Below are 20,434 nucleotides of genomic sequence, written 5' to 3' on the forward strand. Positions count from 1 at the left end.
AAAAATTTGGATTTAATTTTAGTGTCTATTTGAAATATGGAGTTGTTTATTTAAATTTAATAAGAAGTATGTTTTAAAAGAAAGCACATTTATTAGTTGCTTACATTTTTATAAAGTTTTTGTTTACTTAGATACATTGATCTATTAATCATGCATATAAAGTGCCTTATGTGAGTTCTAATTCTATGTGATTCAAATGAAATATAAGGGATGTTTCATACAAGAAGTGAATAACTAATGATATAGAGTAATAATGTGAAATAGAGAGACTGAAGGTTAGTCCAAATTTTCATCATACTTCGTAAGGTTTTGCTTATTAACAAATGTTTTTGGAGAGAGCAGTCATTCAAAAAAGAAAGAATCACACATTTTATTTTTCAATCCTAATGTTTAAACTTAATTGTATCTTAAGCAATGATCTTGACAAAGGAAACATTTTTTTTTTTTTTTACATTTTTTATTTTTCTAACTTAGAAAATGGAACAAAGACCATTTTAAATCATTTTAGGAATTTAAGCCTAGAAGTATCATTAAGCTTCAGGTAGAGCCTTTAATGCCATCCAGTCATCTAGCCAGCCACCCAATATTTAATGAATCTTTGCTATGTGACAGATACTCTTTCAGGGATAGGAGAAAGCAAAAGTTCTTGTCCTTGCATATCTTGTAGTGGGAGAGAAAAATTAGATAGTAAATGGGGTCTTTATTTAATGTCTCAGATATATTTGATCTTGTTTCATTCCATGTTTTTTTTAAAAAAATTTTTGATTGTAAATAGACACAATACCTTTATCTTATTTATTTTTGCTGAGGATTGAGCCCAGTGCCTCACATATGCGCTAGGCACTCTACCACTGAGCCACAACCCCATTCATTCCATGTTTTTAAAAATCCCATAATAATTACTCAAAATGCTTTACTCTCAGAGATAATGTTTTCATTGCTAAAAATTAAATCTATCCATTTCAACTTTCCAGACTTAGACATATGCCATATTTTTGGATTAAAATTAAATTTAAAATGGTTTTCACAATGCTATGCCAGTTGTCCTTTGCATTAAAAAAGTTTTGGCAACCCAGTATCTGATTTGGAGGAATCAATAAGATTTTGAAAGCTAAAGCTAAAGGCTGTATTTTCTAGTTTTGAATAAGGGATGGCTGAGCATTTCTACAGAAGCTTGAAATTCCGTTTCTCTTTTCCATGGTCAGAAAGGATTCCTCTCTAATTACAGTGACAAATTAGGACAAAGGACAGGGGTTAAATAAAAGGAAATTCCAAGAAGCTATTCCTGCATTCACATTTAATTATAAGTTCCAAATCTAAACCAAACTTGATAATGCAATGTAGATTTTTATGCAAAATAATGACTTTGATTGTATGAGAAGGAAAAAACTTTGCAATACTTTTTTGCAGGCATTCTTTGACATAGATCCAGTGTCTTAACAAGGTATATATATAATCTTTTGCTGTTATACTTTAAAAAAGTTATAGGGATTTATTTATTTTGTTTGTTTGACCTTCTCTTGAACCAGCCTTGTTTAACCCCATTCCTTAGTTAACCCCATTTCTGGTTCTATTTTTAGGATAAAAACTACAATTGTGAGAAAATTTTAACAAGTCGCAATTGTTGTTTTCAAAATTAGTCAAAACTTTATATATTGTTTATGAGTGATCTTTTCTTATATTTGCTGTTTTTCTTGTTTTGCTTTAGGGGTAAATTTGAACTTTTTTTTAAAATCAAATCTTTATTTTCCCCCTCCTACTTTTTATAATTCCAAACAGAAGACTTTTATTTCCTTTTTTAGAAAAAAAGACTATAAGAAGAGACCTCTCCTTACTGTTCTCAGTCCCCCTGTCTTTTCCTCCATCTTTCCTATTTATCTCAGTGGAAATGATGTTCTTCTTCATAGTTTAAATAATCTTTTCATTTGTGCTATGTATCTGTTCTTCTAGTTTTTTTAGTGTGCTGTTGTTCATATTTTTGCTTTACCTCACAGCCCGCTTTCTACCATCTTTTTCCTGTTAGTATTTTACTACTTTTTTCCTGTCAATTTGTCGAACCTTATAAAGTTCAACCACCCAACTTAAAAAAAGTTTTTTGTAACTTCACTTTACTCAGCTCTTGCTTTAATTCTTACTTTCCATAGCTAAGCTGTTTAAATGTCTACTTTTATCTCTGTATTATTACTTCCTATTTACAATTAAATTCTAAATGGAAGAAGGTAAAGGGACATAAATGAGGCAAGGATTCTCTACTTCACTTGAAAGGGGTAAAATGATGACACTAGGAAAGTATGATAAATTAAATGTGTGTAATACATATTGAGAGCAATTACTAAAGATGGTTTATGAAGAGAGAAACTGAAAAACACTATAGATAATTGTCAAGTACCTTAAGGAAGGCAAGAAAAAGAAACAAACAAACCAGAATAAACAGAAAACAAAATAAAATGACAAACTTAATATACTATTTAATATACTATTAAAAATAAGTGGTCTAAGAGGAGAATTTAAAAGACAGTGATTGCTAAAGAAGGACGTGATGGGGCTGAGGTTGTGCCTCAGTGGTAGAGCACTCGCGTCGCATGTGCAAGGCCCTCAGCACCACATACAAATAAATAAGTGTATAAAAAAAATCAATGTTACTATTAAAAAAAAAGAAAAAAGAATGAACATTAAAGTTGGACGTGACCTAGGCCCAGCGGCTCAGGAGGCCAAGACGGGAAGATTGCAAGTTCAAAGCCAGCCTCAGCAGTGACTAGGTGCCCAGCAACTCAGTGGGACCTTGTCTATAAATAAAATACAAAATAGGGTTGGGGATGTGGCTCAGTGATTGAGTGCCCATGAGTTCAATCCCTAGTACCACCCCCCAAAAAACATGACCCAGGGACTTGGGGGTATAGTTAAGTGATAGAGTGCTTGCCTAACCTAACATGCATAAATCTCTGGATTTGATTTGCACCACCAGAAAAAATAAGGGAATAAAAGAATCCAAGAATCCAGAGCAATGGACAGTGGCATTGTGCTTATAATCCCAGCTTCTTAGGAAGCTGAAGGAGAAGGATCACTTGACCCCAGGAGTTTAAGGCCCACCTGGGCAATGAAGTGAGACTGTCACTAAACACAAAACAAAAATTAAGACCTATAGACTATCTTCAAGAGACTTAAAATGTAATGTTAAAGGAAGCTTAAAAGTGAAAGGATGGGAAAAGATATATCATGCAAACACTATTCAAAGGAAATCAGAGCTGGTTATATTAAAATTAAATAGAGTAGATTTCAAAGCAAAGGAAATTACCAGACACAGAGAAGGACATTATATAGTGATAAAAGGATCATCCCAGGAGGAAGACATTTATGGAACATTCCAGTTAACATCACCAGAATTCATATTAGTTTCAAGTGCTCATGGAGCATATACTAGGGTAGGCTATGTGATGCATAAAGGAAACCTGAGTAAAAAATATGAAAGAAAAGTCATACATAGTCCATTCTGAACATAATGGAATTGACCTTGAAACTAATAACAGAAAAAAGGAGAATCTCCAAACAGTTGGAAACTCATAGATGGTCTTTTAAGTAATCTATATGTTAAAGGAAAAGTTTAACACAATTTTACTACATTGTAATTTCATTTTCATTCAATGAAGCTTGAATGAAAATGAAATTACAATGTAGTAAAATTGTGAAACATAGATAAAGCAGTGCTGAGGGGGAAATGTTAGAGCACTAAATCCACATATTAAGAAAGAGGAGGCTCAAGCAAAGAATTTTAAAACAAGCAAAAAAAAAAAAAAAAAAAAAAAAAGAAGAAGAAGAAGAAGAAAGAGGAGGCAGGTGCAGTGGCATGCACTTGTAATCCCAGCAGTTTGGGAGGCTGAGTTAGGAGGATCTTATGTTCAAAGCCAGCGTCAGCAACATAGGGAGACCCTAAAGAACTTAGTGAGACCCTGTCTCAAAATAAAAAGGGCTGGGAATGTAGCTCAGTGGTAGAACGTCCCTGGGTTCAATTCCAGTACCCAAAAGGTGGGTGGAGGGAAAGGAAGACTGAAAATTATTTGTCTATTTCAATAACTTAAAAGAGCAAAATAAATCCAAAGCAAGCAGAGGAAGGAAATAATAAAGAGTAGAAATCAGAGAAAACAGAAGAAGTTAGTGAAGCAAAGTGCTCATTCTTTGAAAACAAATAATTGATAGACTTATAGAAAGACTGATAAAAGAAACCAAATTCCTGGGCTGGGGATGTGGCTCAAGCGGCAGCGCACTTGCCTAGCATGCATGCAGCTCAGGGTTCGATCCTCAGCACCACATACAAACAAAGATGTTGTGTCTGCAGATAACTGAAAAATAAATATTAAAACTCTCTCTCTCTCTTTAAAAAAAAAAGAAAAAAAAAAAAAAGAAAAACCAAATTCCTCACAAAAGTAATGAAATGGTATAGCACTTCAGACCTTGAAGAAATAAAAAGCAAATAATTGTATTAGGGAAAGAAAGTAAATAAAAGGCATTTACAGTAGAAAATAAGAAATCAAACCTTCCCTAATAACAAATTACATGATTCTGTAGGCAGAACAACTTATAAAGGTTCTATAAAAGACCCAGCAGCAGTAAGTTTATTGGGGTTATAGGATACAGGTTAAACATAAAATGTCAGTCATATTTCTACATATTAACAAACATACAGACCTCAAAATTATAAGTTAAATACCAATTATAATCACTTAAAAACAGGAAATAATATAAGCAAGATTATTTCTGAAGTTTACATGGAAAGTCAAAGCTTTGAACTAGAATAGCTGTATTAATTTTACTAGGACTGCCATAACAAACCACCACAAACTGCCTTCAACCACAAAAATTTTGGTGTTGTAGTTTTCTGGATGCTAAAAATCTAAGATCATGGTGTCAGCAAGGTTGGTTCCTTCTGAAGGCTATGATGAAGTTTCTATTCCATACCTCCTCTTCCCTGTCTTATGATGGTTTTCCCTGTCCTTTGGAAACATTCCAATTTCTGCCTTCATGTTCACTTAGTGTTCTCTGCATGTTTTCTAATTTCCCTTTTTTGTAAGGGTTAGAAGCCATCCTGATGAGTCTTAAGACAGTTACCTCTGCAAAGATCCTTATCTCCAAACAATATCACATTGTGAGTTACTGAGAGCTGTGACTCAGTATCTTTTCTGAGAGGATAGTTCAAAACCATTAACTATACCTAAAACTTTTGAAAAAGAAATCACATTGTTTTGGTCATTTATTATGTAACTATGGTGATCAATACATATGAAATCAGCTGAGGGATATACATATAGATCAACATAGCAGAATAGGGAATCCTTATAAAATGTAGCCAACTGATTTTGAAAAGCAGTTCAAAGGAAGAAAGCTAGTCTTTCCTACAAATAATGCTGGAGTAACTGGATATCCATCTGCCCCCCCCCCCAAAAAAAAAGAACCTGTGACTAAGTCTTTTGTTTTAGGCAAAAGTTGAAATGGATAATTGGACCTAAAATAATTGTAACTATAAAAAACGTAAAACTTCTAGGAAATAAACAAATTATTAGGAATCTGTATTTAGACAAAGAGTTAATTTTTTTAAAAGCTTGATCCATAAAAGGAATAATCAATGAATCAGACTTTACCAAAAGTTAATTTTTTCCCCAGAAAAGGGTAGGAGTAAGAAAATAGGTTACAGAGTGGGAGAAAATATTTTTAAAACATTAATATATAGAATATGTCAAGAACTCTGAAAACTCATCAGTAACAAAACAAGCCAATTAGAAAAGGGTAAAAGACATGAAGAGAAGAAACAGTTTACCAAAGAAGATACATAGAGGATAAGCACATGAAAAATGTTGGTTATCATTAGTCTTTGGGATATGCATTTTAAAACTGGGGTGATATATCACTTACAGCTAACAGAATGGCTAAAATAAGATATTATGACAACACCAGACATTTGTGAGTCAGGGTGTGGAGAAACAGGGTCACTCTTACATTAATGATGATAATGTAAAAATGGTATGTATAGCCACTCTGAAAAATGTTTTGTCTTTTCTTAAAAACTCTCTTGCAACTACTGTATACAATCAAGCAGTTTTACTCTTACACATTTACCAGAAAAGTGATTATGTTCACACAAAAACCTGTACATAAATGTTCATGTCAGCTATTATCTGTAATAGCCAAAAATTAAAATTATAAATGTCTATGGCTCATTATACCAAGGAATACTATTCAGAAAGAAAAAGAATGTACTGTTAATACATGAAATAACTCAATAGGTCTTATACTGTATGATTCCATTTATTTAAAAAATGTTTGAAGTGAAAATTCTTATAGAAATGAGGAATTTAAACTGTGCAGTGGCCCACGCCTGTAATCCCAGTTTCTTGGGAGGCTGAGGCAGGAAGGATCACGAGTTCAAAGCCAGCCTCAGCAATGGCGAGGCGCTAAGCAACTCAGTGAGACCCTGTCTCTAAGTAAAATATTAAAAAGGACTGGGGATGTGCCCCAGTTGTTGGGTGCCCCTGCGTTCAATCCTAGGTACCAAAAAAGAAGAAATTAGTTTAGTAGTTGTCAGGAATTCAGGAAAGCATGGGGCATGAGGAAAGTGAATGTGGCTATAAAAAGGAAACATAAAAACACCTGAGACCAGTATGTGGTGATGGAAATATTAAACATCTTTTACTGTATTGTCTGTTGGTGTCCAGTTTTTCATAATGTATTTTTGTGAGATGTTACCTTTGGATAAAGGGTACTCGGGGTCTTTCTGTATTATTAGTTACAGTCCATGCAAACCTGTAATGATCTTAAAAAGAAGGTCACTTCCTTACTTCATTGCAGATTTATCTCTTCTACTGTATGTTTATTATTGTAATATATTCACATTGTTAAATTTAGTTTTTAATCTAAATCTGTTCTTAGATTTGACTTTTTTGGAATTAGTGTCTCAGTAAATGACAGAGTGATTCAAATTTCCTCTTACTTCTTGGGTAGAGTACTATCTTGGATTTCTTCCTGTCTCTCCGGCTGTCTCTCCTTTTACTCCTGTCACCTTACATTATATTCTCACCATATCTGCTAAAACGTACTGTACACTACTAGTCTGGTCATAATCTCCATTGGCTTTTTATTTCATCCAGAGTAAAAGCAAAGGCTTTAACTTGGTCTGGCAAACCCCATCTAATATGATTACTTATTTCTCCCCTACCCTCAATCACTTGGCTGCAGCTACACCAGCCACCTCTGCTGTTCCCAGAACCACACACTTTTCTTTTAGGGCTTTTAAAAAACTTATTGTTCCTTCTGTTTGGAATTTTCATCCTCTTGGCAACTGCATGGTTTGTTCTGATCTGTTTTTTGCTGAAAGATCCTTTCACTGAGGTTTTCCTTTGATCACCCTATACAACCATTCTTACACTGGGACACTGTTCTCCCACCAGGCTTAATATTTTCTCTAGATAATTATCACACTTAGTTTTTACCTATTTGATTATTCTAACCAGAGTATAATTTCCATAATGCATGACTTTTGTTTCTTGTTTACTGATATATATCCAATGCCTGGAACCAGGGAGGGCAGGGGGAGAAGGGGTCAGCAATACTTTGTTTGAAAGATGATAAATACTTTGGCTTTGATGCCCATATGGCTTCTGTCACATACTTAAGTCTTTTTTAAAGAGAAAGAAAGCAGCTGGAGACAATATGTAAATGAATGTGTCTATTGTGTCCCAGTATTTGTGAACATTGAATTTGACTTTCATGTAATTTTCAGTTCAAGGAATATTCCCCCCCCCCCCATAATTTAACAATGTGAATCCTATTAAGCTCACAAGCCTTACAAAATAACCCAGGCATTGAGCCTCAGTTTGCTGATCCATGTATTAGAAAAGCATCTGTACATGGTAGGCACAAGTAATTTTTTCCCCAGAAATAACTGGAAATTCATAGTTCTTATCATACTAATTTTTATTTGTCCAAGTTTTTTTTAAACATGAGAATATTTCTGCAAAGAAAAAATACTAGGTTTATATCAGTATAAGTTAATTTATTATATGTCTTTTGCCAGGTGTTGTGGTGTACACCTGTAATCCGAGTGAGTTGAGGCAGGAGAATACAAATTTGAGGCCAACCTGGGTAGCTTAGTCTCAAAATAAAAAATAAAAAAGGGTTGAAGATGTAGCTCATTGGTACCAATCCAAGTACCAGAGGAAAACCTTTTTTTTTTTACTCATGTGTCTTTAACCAGATGCTTGAATTAGCATGTATAGACTTATTTCAGAATTTTACGGGAGTTTCAGGTATTACAGATGAAATCTCTTGAGGTTCATAGTAAAATGATTTGTCAGAATCATTTTTTTTAATGATTTTTACTGAAAACTAAGAAGTCAATTAGTGTATTTGTCCATATTTTAAAAATTTTAAATTATTATTTTTGCTACCAGGGATTGAATTCATTGGTGCTCTACTATTGAGCTATAATTCCAACCCTTTGTAAATTTTGGGATAGATAGGGTCTCCCTAAGTAAGCTTTATTTGCCCATTATTAATGTTAGATTTCACTATTAATTTCAGCCAGAAATATATTGTATTTAGAAGTCAAGCTGTGTGGTATGTTATTACTCCAACTTTGATGAAACATTTTGCTCACATATTTAAGTGATAGAATGTTCGTTCTCAGTGTGTTAAAACAAAAAATGAATAATGTATTTCACTTAGGTTAGTAAGAATGAAAATAAATAAGCTCAAGAAGTGAACATAACAAATGTGCTAAATCTGAAGAAAAGATGTCAGGATGCACAAAGTAGAAAGGTATTTCTCTGCCTCAAGAAAAGATTTGTAGAGTCTGGCATTATGTTCTTAAGATTGGGAAGAAATGGGATCTTAAAATTCTCAATCTCAGTGTCGTTCTCTTCATCATTATTACCCCAACCATTCCCCAAAACACACATGCTTAGAATTAGACATATATTTAGGTTTGTCCAATTTATAAAGTATAGACTTGTCATCATTGATTATTCTCTCCACAGATATACCTGTGTTTCCCACGATCACAGCCACTGTGACTTTTCAAGAGTTTCGATATGATGAATTTGATGGCTCCATCTTTACTATACCTGATGACTACAAGGAAGATCCAAGCCGCTTTCCTGACCTTTAACTGACAGGGAAAATATGCCATCTAACCAAGGAAAAACAATGAGATACCCTGGAGGTCAATCCAAATAGAAGGGACAAATGCTTTCAGTAAAGAAAAGGGAATTACACATTGAATTGACACATCAGTAATGATAAAGAAATGGGCCTCTAATATGAATTTTAGCAAGTTTCCTGATGTGCCATTTTCAGTCTTTTTAAAAATATACTTATTATAAGTGTAATAGTTTGACACCTTAATAACCCTAAGACCTTCGTATGTAAAGCAGCTATGAGTGCTGTGATTTGTTTTTAAAACTTTTTACACTTGTTGAAATATATATGCATATAAATATATCTATATATCTATATCTAAAACACTCCTGGACCATTAACATAAATTAAATGTCTTAAGAGATGTTGAAGCCCTTTAAAACTTGTCATCTTATATTCAAGGTGACATTTATAAATATTCCTTCAAGCTTTGTTTTCATAAAATGTAAACTATGTAACATTATGTATAGTTCAGTAAATTGAATGTTTGTTCAGTATAATGAACTAGAAGGAATGCAATTTTCTGTAGATGAATGAACCAAATGGTAACCATTAAACAAAAACAATTGCATTTGTATGTTGCAATACATTTCAGAGGGAGCGTTCACTCTGCAGGGAATATGGTACCTCCTTTAGCACCTTAGTGCAATTCATTGTGGTGCTATTTGTTTTTACCTGAATTCTTTCTTCAGTGGAAAATGTTTGTTACTAATCTTCTTTTCATAGAACTTCTATTTTTTCCCCCCTAAACTTAAGTTTAAGAGTCCTTGTTATGTTCATAAGGTACGGTTAGCATGCTTATAGATAGTCTCAGCACTTTAAACAAATTCCAAATTTTTAAACTTGCTTCCTAATAAGTACATATAAGTCTGATGATTTTGTTTTTAGTGGAATATGGATCATTGGTGTCAATTTTAAAAGACGACCCACATATTTTGGACAGCCCTACATATATAATGCTTTCAAAGTAAGGTAAAAACATTTTATATGCTAACAGAATATATTTGTTACAAGCTAAAGTCCAGAAGCATATGGAAGATTGACAATACCTATTGTTTATTTTTTTTGGTCACAGGAAAAAATTTGATTTTAATTGTCTCCAAAATGTTAAAATCATGCATTACTCATTTTTTGACTTAAAATTTCTTGTATTTATTCCAAGATGGTTTGAAAGTCCAAAAATGAAAATAATAGGGAGACTAATGTATAACAGTCATAAAGTATCATGTTGTATTAAAGAGCTTAGCTAATTTTTAAAAAAAAGTTTGTCCTGATGAATTTGTCAAGAATGCATCTGTCAAGTTTTTTAGTGTCCAGTAGTTAAAACTTGTTCCAGAATTTTAGGTAATTTGAAATGAGTTTAGAGACCTTTATTGAAGAGATGATTTATTTAAAAATCCAAAGTTATCAACCATAAGAAAATTTTTTATGATAAACAACTTTAAAACTGCATCTTCCTTACATACCAACTGACCTTTTAATAAATACATTTTATAATGCAGAAAAATATTCATAGTTAAAAATTCAAAGACCTAATCACTATCATATATGGGTCTGTTGAATTTTGAGGAAAGAATTGGTAAACGGAGAGCTAGCTTTGCTGAAAAGAAGTTGATCACTCATATTTAGGGAATGGCTGTACATCAAGTGATTGAAATATCCCGTCTTTGGTTATTATGGGGTTTAAATGGCAGTGACTACTGTTGCTCTTAGGCTCCCTCACTTTGTAGGAATCTGGTATACTTTCAGGAATATACTGCAGATTTTTTGCATAAGTGCAGACTAATTGGAGAGGAAAAAAGACATGGTGAATAAGTTGCAGCTTGGGATTTATCAATTTCCTAACAGCTGTGACAGTTATGCTGGGGTACACTGGAGATGGGAAGACTACTGAAAACTTTTGCACTTGGATTTTGTATTTAATACTTTAAGAAATAGTAGAAACAAATTGTCCATTCCAAAATGTCTTCTGATCGTGAAGAACAAACAAATGTCAATATCTATTATGATGGTGGAAAAAAGAATAATGCAAATAAACTTTTCACAATATTAGATTTTCAAAATGTGCTCCTTAATGCAGTTAATGAATAAAGCTGTATGCTATTTTAAAATGAATAGATCACAGCACCATATATTTTGATAATTTCACACAAAAATCAAGATTTTGTAATGTGGGTTTATAAAACTGTCTTCTGCTTATGATTTTAGAAACTTAGTTTTAAACTGAGTTGGGGGCATAAAACAGTCAAATAAACATTTAGACATGGCTGATACTGCTGCCACTAAGTGGCATTTAGAATTTCTGTCCTCAAGAAATTATTCTAATGAGACAATTTGCCCTTTGTAGAATTCTCAAAATTCATAAAAGGGAAGCATAAAGCTGATTTCCCTGATTGTTGTGGGTTTTAAGTACATAATGATGTTTTGGAAATTGACACGTCTCTTAGCTGATAGAAGCTGAAAAACCAGTTTCCTTCTGCTCAGATTGGTATTAAGCTTCATTTACACTTATTAGTGGGTTTTCACACTGTTATGCACATACAGCTCATTATTCACATCTTGGTGGAAGGTGAATAATGACGTTTAGCAAGCTTCTCTCCAGTTTTCATTAAGTATACAGATCAGATGAATATCCTGATTATACTGTTTCATTTAAGGCCATGAAAGGGCTGGAATAAATATTGTCTGTAAACAATTAAGGGATGCTTCCTTTTCCTCATTTATGTTTTTTTTTTTTTTTTGGCAAGCAATGTGCTTGTAAAAACCTGGGAGTAAGAATTTTCAGGTAAATTCAAAGGCTTGCTTGTATGCTAGCCTTTAAAATAGCCTATGCTTAGGGTGAAATATCTCAGATTAATAGTGGATACAGTATGCCTTTGCTGTTTTCTAAAATTAACAAAATACATCCTTACCAAAGTTGCTATACTTTCATACATATTGTGGTTGATCTGCTCCTTCTTGGGATGAGGCAAGGCGGCTACCTTCCCCTGGATTCTACTTCTGCTTTTCAAGAGGTGAAGAGTTCTAGCCTTCTGCAGGACAGCCTTGCCACCAAGAACAAAAGTAACAAGACTTAACCAGTTTCAGTCCATCCTTGTAGGTTTTAGTTTGTGCTTGTGGTTAGCTCCAACTTATTCTTACAGTCACAAATCTTTACTTTCCAGCTGCCTGTGGACTTTAAACTGCAGCATCAGGTGCAAAGACAAAAGCCTTACTGAGACTGCTTAACCTTGTCACAGAGTCTCACACAATCAAGGTCCATCCCTGTTAAAACACAAAATAACAAAAAACTAGGAGTTTTGCTTCTTTGACTACAGCTTAAAATAACTGAACATTAGATTCTAATTGAGTATAGTTTAGAATAACTTAACAGTAAACATTTGAAACATTCTGTGATCCTAGACCTTCAATTTCTTATGTACCAATCACTTTAGCTAGGTTTTTTTTTTTTTTTCCAGAGTAGGAAGGATTAAGTACTGGGGACTGAACCCAGGGGCACTTTACCATTGACATATATCCTCTGTCCTCTGAGACAGGATCTTGCTGTTGCTGAGACTGGCTTCAAACTGCATTCTCTTGCCTCAGCCTCCTTAGTTGCTGGGATTACAGGTATATGCTCCAGCTTCTAGCTAGCTTTTATAAGCAGCATCATACCAATTTTAGTGATAGTGCACTACAAAAATGAGCTTCAAATTTTGAAAATGATATGTCAGTATTTTTTAAATAAGGACTTTATTAAATAGTCATTGAAAAATGTTCTGTCAGTGGCAGGGGATGTAGTTAGTGACATAGTACTTGCCTAACATGCCGGAGGTCTTGGGTTTGATCCTCAGTACTGCAAAACACAAACCAAAAGAAGTCCTTTACAAATTATCAGTTCTTAAAAAAAAAGTCATATCAGACCCTTTATCTGTAAATGCTAAATATCTAATACTATACAATATGAGAATATTAATGATATTCCCAACAGGGCCTAAATTACTTTGCTAATAATGTCTAAATCCACTTATCAGATACAAAATTAATCAGTATGTAGAAAGCATTTAGGAAAATATTACTTCTGCTATGCTAACACTCTTCTTAGTAATGAATGAATGAATTCTGGATGTTTATAAAATAAAGTTCCAGTTGCAATAGCAATTCCGTTACACCCACATTCAACTATAACACAAAATATGGACTTGATATAGAACCAAGGAGGGGACGCTTAAGTTTTTGAGACCAAAGACAGAAACCTCAATTCCAGTTTTAAAACCAGAGCCTCAATCTTCAAACAGTATGGATCTTTATCTGTTACCCAATTCAGTACTAGATTTATAGATAATACTGTGCGAACCTGAGTTGTAAGACGCAGCTCCAAGGTTAAAAATTAGTTTTTACTGTTACAGTACTGGCTTTTTCCTTTACTGTTTCCATTTCTATTTAATGGTTATCATAATGGAAATATAGAAGGGCAACACAGCTTGCTCAATACACATATATGTGCCCTATGTTAGTGTTTTTGGTTTAACATTACCACCTAAATAACATTTTTAGTGCTGCGGAATGAACTACCCTGAGCTACATCCTGAGTCCCCTTTATTTTTAATAGACTTAAGATAGGGTCTAATTTGCCCAGGCTGGCCTTGAATCTGTAGTCCTCCTGAGTAGCTGAGATTACACTGTGCCTGGCCTAAATTACTACAGTTTTTCAAAAACCATAAACAGCCATCTACTGTTAATTGATATTATTGATACAATTCCCCCCAACCAACTAATGTGCACAGGTCAACAGTTCTCTCCAGGCTGGCCACATAAAGCAAACCCTTGACTAGACTGTTAATCTTTTCAATTCAAGTCTCCTCCTACAGACACTACTCTAATTACCTACAGAATTTAAGCAAATAAACAAGAACAAACATTTTTTTCTAATAAAACCACTTTTATTTTTAGATCATTTTACTACCAAATACAGAACAAAACTTGGTGTGGAGGCAGTGTTCACTTGATTTCAACTGGTTACCTCATCTGTTAAAAGGATTGTGTCCCAGTATAACACTACCTTTGTGCAGAATATGTTTACTGAAAAATATCCTAAATATAACTTCCTTCACTGCAGCATCTTAAGTCAGTGGCACTATTTTAAAATCCCCATTTTTAAATCCCTTTAGAAAAGAATATATTTGCATCCAGAGAGTACAATTGGGGGAGACATACTTTTATTTTTTACCCCATAAAACTGCCAGTATTGTTTTTTGACTTATAAAAAATGGCCACATCACGTTACTAAACATTTTTTCTAAATTTAAAATGTCATTTGCACTCAAAAAAAAAAAAAAAAAATCAGTGATTATTTGGACCATTTCTAGTATTTCTTATACTTGCCATAAACAAATTTCTGATAAAATCTTAAAAAGTTACTACAAACTATAAAAATGCTGCTTTTCTATATGGCATTTCAACTTTTAGAACAGTTTTTTTAAAAAAATCAAATTTTACTGAAAACTTGGATAAAACTACAACTCCAAGTCTCAACTTTCTTTAATCCTAGCCAAACACTCCTAATTTCATAAACGAATAAATATACTATTTAGTACTGTACAGCATACATATCATTGACACTTTCTATATTATTTCAGAAAAGGCAAACATTATTTCACTGAAAATATAAATTTACTAGATTATAAGTGGATCATTTGTTTATCCTAAAGTTCATGGTGTAATCCAACCCCATTCCCATATCCAAAATATGAGAAAGTTATATCAAGACTGCTTCAGATAGAAATTCAATTATTTGACAATTCTGATGGCAAATACCAGCATAAGGTGATGGATTTCATCTTGTTATTGTATTTAAACGTGGATAGAAAGAGAAAGAATTGGTAAAATGAATGAGGTAAATGTCTTACATTCAATAATGTAAATAAATACAAATACAGTTTTACAGGAACATGAACATAAGTTTAAGGGTTTTATTATCAAAGTCTTGTAAAACAATTTCAGAAACTGTACATCAACATGGCACAGACTGTAGCCTACTTTTGTTTTTACTGCACAAAAGTGAAGCCTGAAACTCCTGTAACTAAGAAAACAGTTGCCTAACTACTTTGCATATAACATGGAATCACTGTGTGCATTAAGATTACTACTATAGTAATAGTAACACAAAATTTCTTGGTTTTGTACAACTTGAGATCAAATAAAAGTACATTATCAAGTAGATCTATCTTATTTTAAAAGCATCAAAGGTCAATTTAAAATGCACTACCCCTTTTTCCATAAGTGAGCTTAAAACAAAAAGAAAAATTGAAAATCAGGACAAGATACAACTTTCTTTTACAGATGGACTCAGGATAGGCGGATAACTTTCACTGATGTAGATATGGAATAAATTACGTTAGGAAAAAAAATTCCCAAACACCCATGAAAAAGTACACAACTCTACTTCAAAATGTTGCTATTTACTCACCGCCAAAGACAGTTTTATTTGAAATGTTGTTTCTGTAATTAAAGCCTAATTAGCCATCAAAAAAGGTTAGTGCATATATAACCTTTCAAAAGTTAAACAAAAGCCACAAAAATTGAGCCACAAGGCTTATAGGATTATCTATTTCAAATGCTCATTTCCAGATGTAACTCTAAGAATGTTAATTTGTCATGTCAACAAACAAGACCATAAGTAGATCCATCATGTTGGAGGATTTTAATGACATTTAGGATATTCTTGCCACAATAACATGCAATCAGTGCATTCCCTACATGGCTCTATTACGGCAATGAATCAAATTCTAGAAATACTATAAGTGAACTTACGTAATAAAGGAGATCATACAACATAAACAATCCATGCCTGCTGTAGATGCATGCAGCTTTTCACTTTTGTTATGAAGCAGCACCAGAATAGTAAAACTGCTTGGTTACTCAATCAGATTTCACCATGACAAGAGCTGGTTACCCATGTACCATTTTCTAAAAGCTTTTTGATGTAAATAACTAATATCAATATCAGGAGCTTTATAACCATTTATAACTCAGCTGTATACATCTAGGATTGAGATGAACAAATACAGCATTAATAAATCACACAAAGGAATGACACTGATGCATGTATACAGTTGGACTCCCACAGAGGCAGTACTCAGTCACTCATATCCATGTCTTCTTCATGATGATCGTCCCCATTCACTTTGGATTCTCTTAGTGAATCACCGGTTCCCTTTTCTACAGAACATTCCTTTGTTTTAGGGGAACCTGTTTCTGTTGGTTTCTTCTCCTCTTTTTTCTCTTTCTCGCTGTCATACCCCTGTTCCTCTTCATCGTAATCCCGTGTAACCTGCTTTGCCAAGGAGAATAATAAAAGTAAGTTTCTTCAAAGAAAAAGAATGTCTTCAAAGTACAAACACCACCCCAAATTCCAAACTAAATCAGTTTGTATACATACTTTTACATCTTTATCACTCTCTGATTTTCTTTCCCGGTCCTTCTCCTTATCTTTACTCTTTTTCTTTTTGCTTGTTGATCGTTCCCGTTCATCTCTGCTTCTTTCTTTGTCTTTATCTTTCTTCTTCTCCTTTTTATGTCTAGAATGACAGTTAAAATGTGCTCAAAAAAGATCCTTTAAAGGAACCTCACAAGAAGTTTCATCCTTGAATATGAGCAATAAGTTTTAATTCCACAAGATAAAAAGAGGACAGCGAAGATCCAATTTCAAAACTGGACAATAAAGGCATCAATTTGTGCACAGGTACCACAGGCAAGAAGACTGGGAGATCTGATTAGAGGTCTAAAATGATCAATTCTAAGAAGTGTTTAAGTCTCAAGAATATAAAGAGAATATAAGATACCTTCTCAAGCACTTTCAATACCCCAAAAGGAAAAAAAATATATAGGTTATAAAAACAAAGACAATTTAAAAATCTTTAGAACTTCTGAAAATCATAAAGGAAAGATCAAAACAATTAACATTTTTACCTCCTAGGGGATGGTGAACGAGATAATTTTCTTTTAGGAGACCTAGGCTTTTTAGGAGATCTAGTTCCACTCCTGCTTCTTCTTCGTCGTCTCTCTCTAGAAACACAAACGTGCAAACTAGACTTTAAAATACAGTGCGATCTAATTAGCTCCACTGGGAACTTCTATAACATGATTCTAATAATGTAAGACCTGTTTCACAAAACTGTTTTGAGCAGAAACACTCTTAGGTTTGAGAAAGAATTGATTAACAAAAGTTCTAATGCAAGCAAGAAAAATTCAACCTATTATGGAGGAAATTCAGTTTTAGATTCAAATCTTTGGTGACTAGAACAGATTTAGGATAATTCAATAATGTTTTGGGAAGGCAGTCATTAATATACAAAAATTAAGCTTCTAAATCATTAGATGAAATCCAGAAAAGTAGAGTTGCCAAGTATTAGTTATATAGACTCCCTATATCCCAGCAAAATCCGCTCCACCAACTCTGCTTTAAACAATTATTTTTAGGACGGTTTTCACCTACTTTTTATTGTGGCTTTAAAAAAAAGCTCCTGAATTCTTAAGTTATCAGACGTGAAAGATGACCATGTGCAAAGCAATCAACATTTATTCATCGAATATTTACTGAGTTTTGTCATAAGAATATGAATGTTACACTTCTTGCTACTGGTTCTGTGTAACTGATACAACAAATTCTTTACGTGGAAGAAATGTTTTGCATTTCTGTGCCCCTCAATATATTGAGGTATCGCTGCAAAGAAAGTATTTAATAAAAACAAAAAAATATTTTAACTTAGAATGGTCTACTCAAGAGGTAAGGTATATAACCAATAGGTAAGTCTTTTTTTTTTTTTTTAATTAATTTTCTATTGTTTTTGGTGCTGAGGACTGAACCCAGGGCCTTGTGTATGCTAAGTACAAGTTCTGCCTCTGAGCTACAGCTCCAGTCCCTCTTTGGTTTTTAAGGCAAGAAAACATATACTATACTTCCCATCTCCTATGGCTTTTTGCCACCTGTCCCCCAGACTTGATATTGCATTCCTTTTGGTACTTAAACCTGGTTTCCTTTTCTTTCTTTTGTAAGCGTACTTTGCAAGAACATTCTCATTCAGATCCACAAAAATCCCATACCCTTTACCAAGTTTTGATCTCTAATATATCCGCCTAGTTTAGACTTTTCATATAAATAGAACCTGACTTCCATTACCGGCTTCTGGCCTGTTTTCAATGTTCATCCATATCATTTTTATTTAATGCCAAATAATCTACTGTATTAGAACATCTGTTTATCCACTTGTTTGTTAGTGGACACCTGCACTGACTTTTTGGCTATCATAAATAATGCTATAAAATTTTTCTTTTACAAGCATTTACATGAGTGCATTTTTTTTTTTTTAATCTGTAGTAGTAAAACTGCAGGGTTAAAAACCTCTGTTCTAACTTTTTAAGAAAGTGCCAGTCTGTTTTCCCCAGAGCTATTGCCAATTTTTTCTAATTCCTCATTAACATTTATTTATCTTTTTGATCACAACAATCCTTGTGGGTGTGAAGTGGTATTTCATTGTGACTGACTTCCTTTCCTCCTTGGCTAAAATATTGAAGATTATTCATGTACTTATGAACTATATTTGCATACTTCTTTGGAGAAGCACCTACATAGATCCTTTGACATCTGCCTTTCTATTGCTAAGCTCTAAGAATTTTTTATATGTTCTAGATATAAATTCCTTATCAATCTATACATTAAAAACTCCCTGAGAGTTAAAAATTTGTGATTCTGGTGCTTTTCCTTTGTAATTTTTCTTCTGTTGTGCTTGTTCCCTTGGTGTCTTTATGTAGAAAACCACTGCCAATCAAGGTCATTGAAATTTACTTCTGTTTTAAGTTTTACAGTTTTGGCTCTGGCTCTTTAAGTCTTTCATCCACTTTTGAGTTTTTAAAAATATGACATAAGGCTTCAAACACTGAAGTAAAGCATAAATAATATCTGAAAGAAACAATATTAAGTATGGCCAGTCCTTACTAAGATCACAAAAATCCAAGTTAAGCATGAAATACATTTTATGTGGGGAAAAGTTTGTGACACTTTTAATTTTCATTATGACAATTTAAAAAAAAGACTTAAAATCTAAAAATGATACAAATCAGAACTTCCACTGTCTTAATTTATCAATGCCACAATATAAAAATGAAATATTCTTGAGTACTAATATGTGGATACAGCAAATGTAACTCTTAATAAAACTAATTTAATATAACAATTTGATACGCTTTAGGGATTAAAATTTCACATTAAAATAGAAACACTGGGGCTGGGGTTGTAGCTCAGTGGTGAAGCGCTTGACTGGTATGTGTGAGGCACTGGGTTCGATCCTCAGTACTGTATAAAAATGAATTAAACAAAAGTATTGTGTTCATCTAGAACTTAAAAAAAAAAAAGAGAGGCACTGAGATGGCTAAATTCCACATTATTTTTATATACACTCTATGCTACAAGATGATACAAAGATAAACTTCAGATTGTTCTTCACAAATTGCCTTTAAAAACATTGAATTTTGGTAAAGTCTTCCTTTTGTAACACTGGAATTATTAATGTTCTGAAGCATATTTTACATTCACAGCCTTCTGATAACCTTAAAGTAAAAATATGCAAATAATTCAGGATGCCACCTTACCTGCTTGCACTTCTCGAACGTCTGGCTGTGCTGTAACTTTTTGGTGGTGTTTTGGAACGTTTCTTTTCTTTGTCTTCCTTCTTTTTATCTCTAATAAATAAACATAATGTAAGAATGCATAATTAAGACTCGAATATATAGAGTATTACAAATGAAAACAAAAGTACAATCAAATCTAACCACATTCTTAAAAACATCCTATCCTCAACTATTAGGGATCAAAGTATCTGCTCTTTGCTGTTGTATGATAATCTTTTCACTATATATTCTCTATTTCATCTCATTACTTCTCTGGTTATCTTGCTCTAGCATTGATCTTCTTTTCATCCAACTGGCTATCACCTAATTCTTAAGTGACAATTATCAATTTCCTAAAATGTTTCAGGTATGCTTTCCACAAATTGATCATGTACCTCTATATTGGAGATAGTTCAAATTACAGTCACGTGTTGCATGGTTAGTACCTTTTGTGTATGGGTGAGGTGGTCAACTAGATACTGAACCCTAGGGGGGCTTTACCACGGAGCTATAACCCCAGCCCTATCCCTTCTTAAGACAGGGTCTCATTAAGTTGTTCAATAAATTGCTAAAGCTGGCTTCAAACTTGAGTTTCTTCTGTCTC

The 20,434-nt window shown here is 33.3% G+C and overlaps 2 protein-coding genes across 9 annotated transcripts in view; one reads left to right on the forward strand and one right to left on the reverse strand.

Moving 5' to 3' along the window:
* Ankrd13c (ankyrin repeat domain 13C) overlaps positions 1 to 11,882 on the forward strand; it is a 70,147-nt gene extending 58,265 nt beyond the window's left edge. For both annotated transcript variants that reach the window (XR_013091999.2, XM_076863722.2), the window contains exon 13: positions 9,024 to 11,882. Coding sequence is in view for 1 of the 2 variants with exons in the window: in XM_076863722.2 (XP_076719837.1) it covers positions 9,024 to 9,154 (131 nt within the window). In the remaining variant the exon portion in view is untranslated. The remainder of the gene's footprint in view (positions 1 to 9,023) is intronic.
* Positions 11,883 to 15,120: 3,238 nt separating this feature from the next.
* Srsf11 (serine and arginine rich splicing factor 11) overlaps positions 15,121 to 20,434 on the reverse strand; it is a 34,625-nt gene continuing 29,311 nt past the window's right edge. For 4 of the 7 annotated variants that reach the window (XM_076863727.2, XM_076863728.2, XM_076863729.2 and 1 more), the window contains 4 exons: positions 19,813 to 19,902; positions 17,134 to 17,250; positions 16,604 to 16,742; positions 15,121 to 16,498 (listed from right to left, as the gene is read on the reverse strand). In XM_076863727.2, coding sequence (XP_076719842.1) covers positions 16,301 to 16,498; positions 16,604 to 16,742; positions 17,134 to 17,250; positions 19,813 to 19,902 — 544 coding nt within the window. In that variant the 3' untranslated portion in view covers positions 15,121 to 16,300. The remainder of the gene's footprint in view (positions 16,499 to 16,603; positions 16,743 to 17,133; positions 17,251 to 19,812; positions 19,903 to 20,434) is intronic. The other 3 variants (XM_076863733.2, XM_076863731.2, XM_076863730.2) reach the window with 3 other exon arrangements.

This window comes from Callospermophilus lateralis, chromosome 7, assembly GCF_048772815.1.
Source record: "Callospermophilus lateralis isolate mCalLat2 chromosome 7, mCalLat2.hap1, whole genome shotgun sequence".
NCBI classification, from domain to species: domain Eukaryota; kingdom Metazoa; phylum Chordata; class Mammalia; order Rodentia; family Sciuridae; genus Callospermophilus; species Callospermophilus lateralis.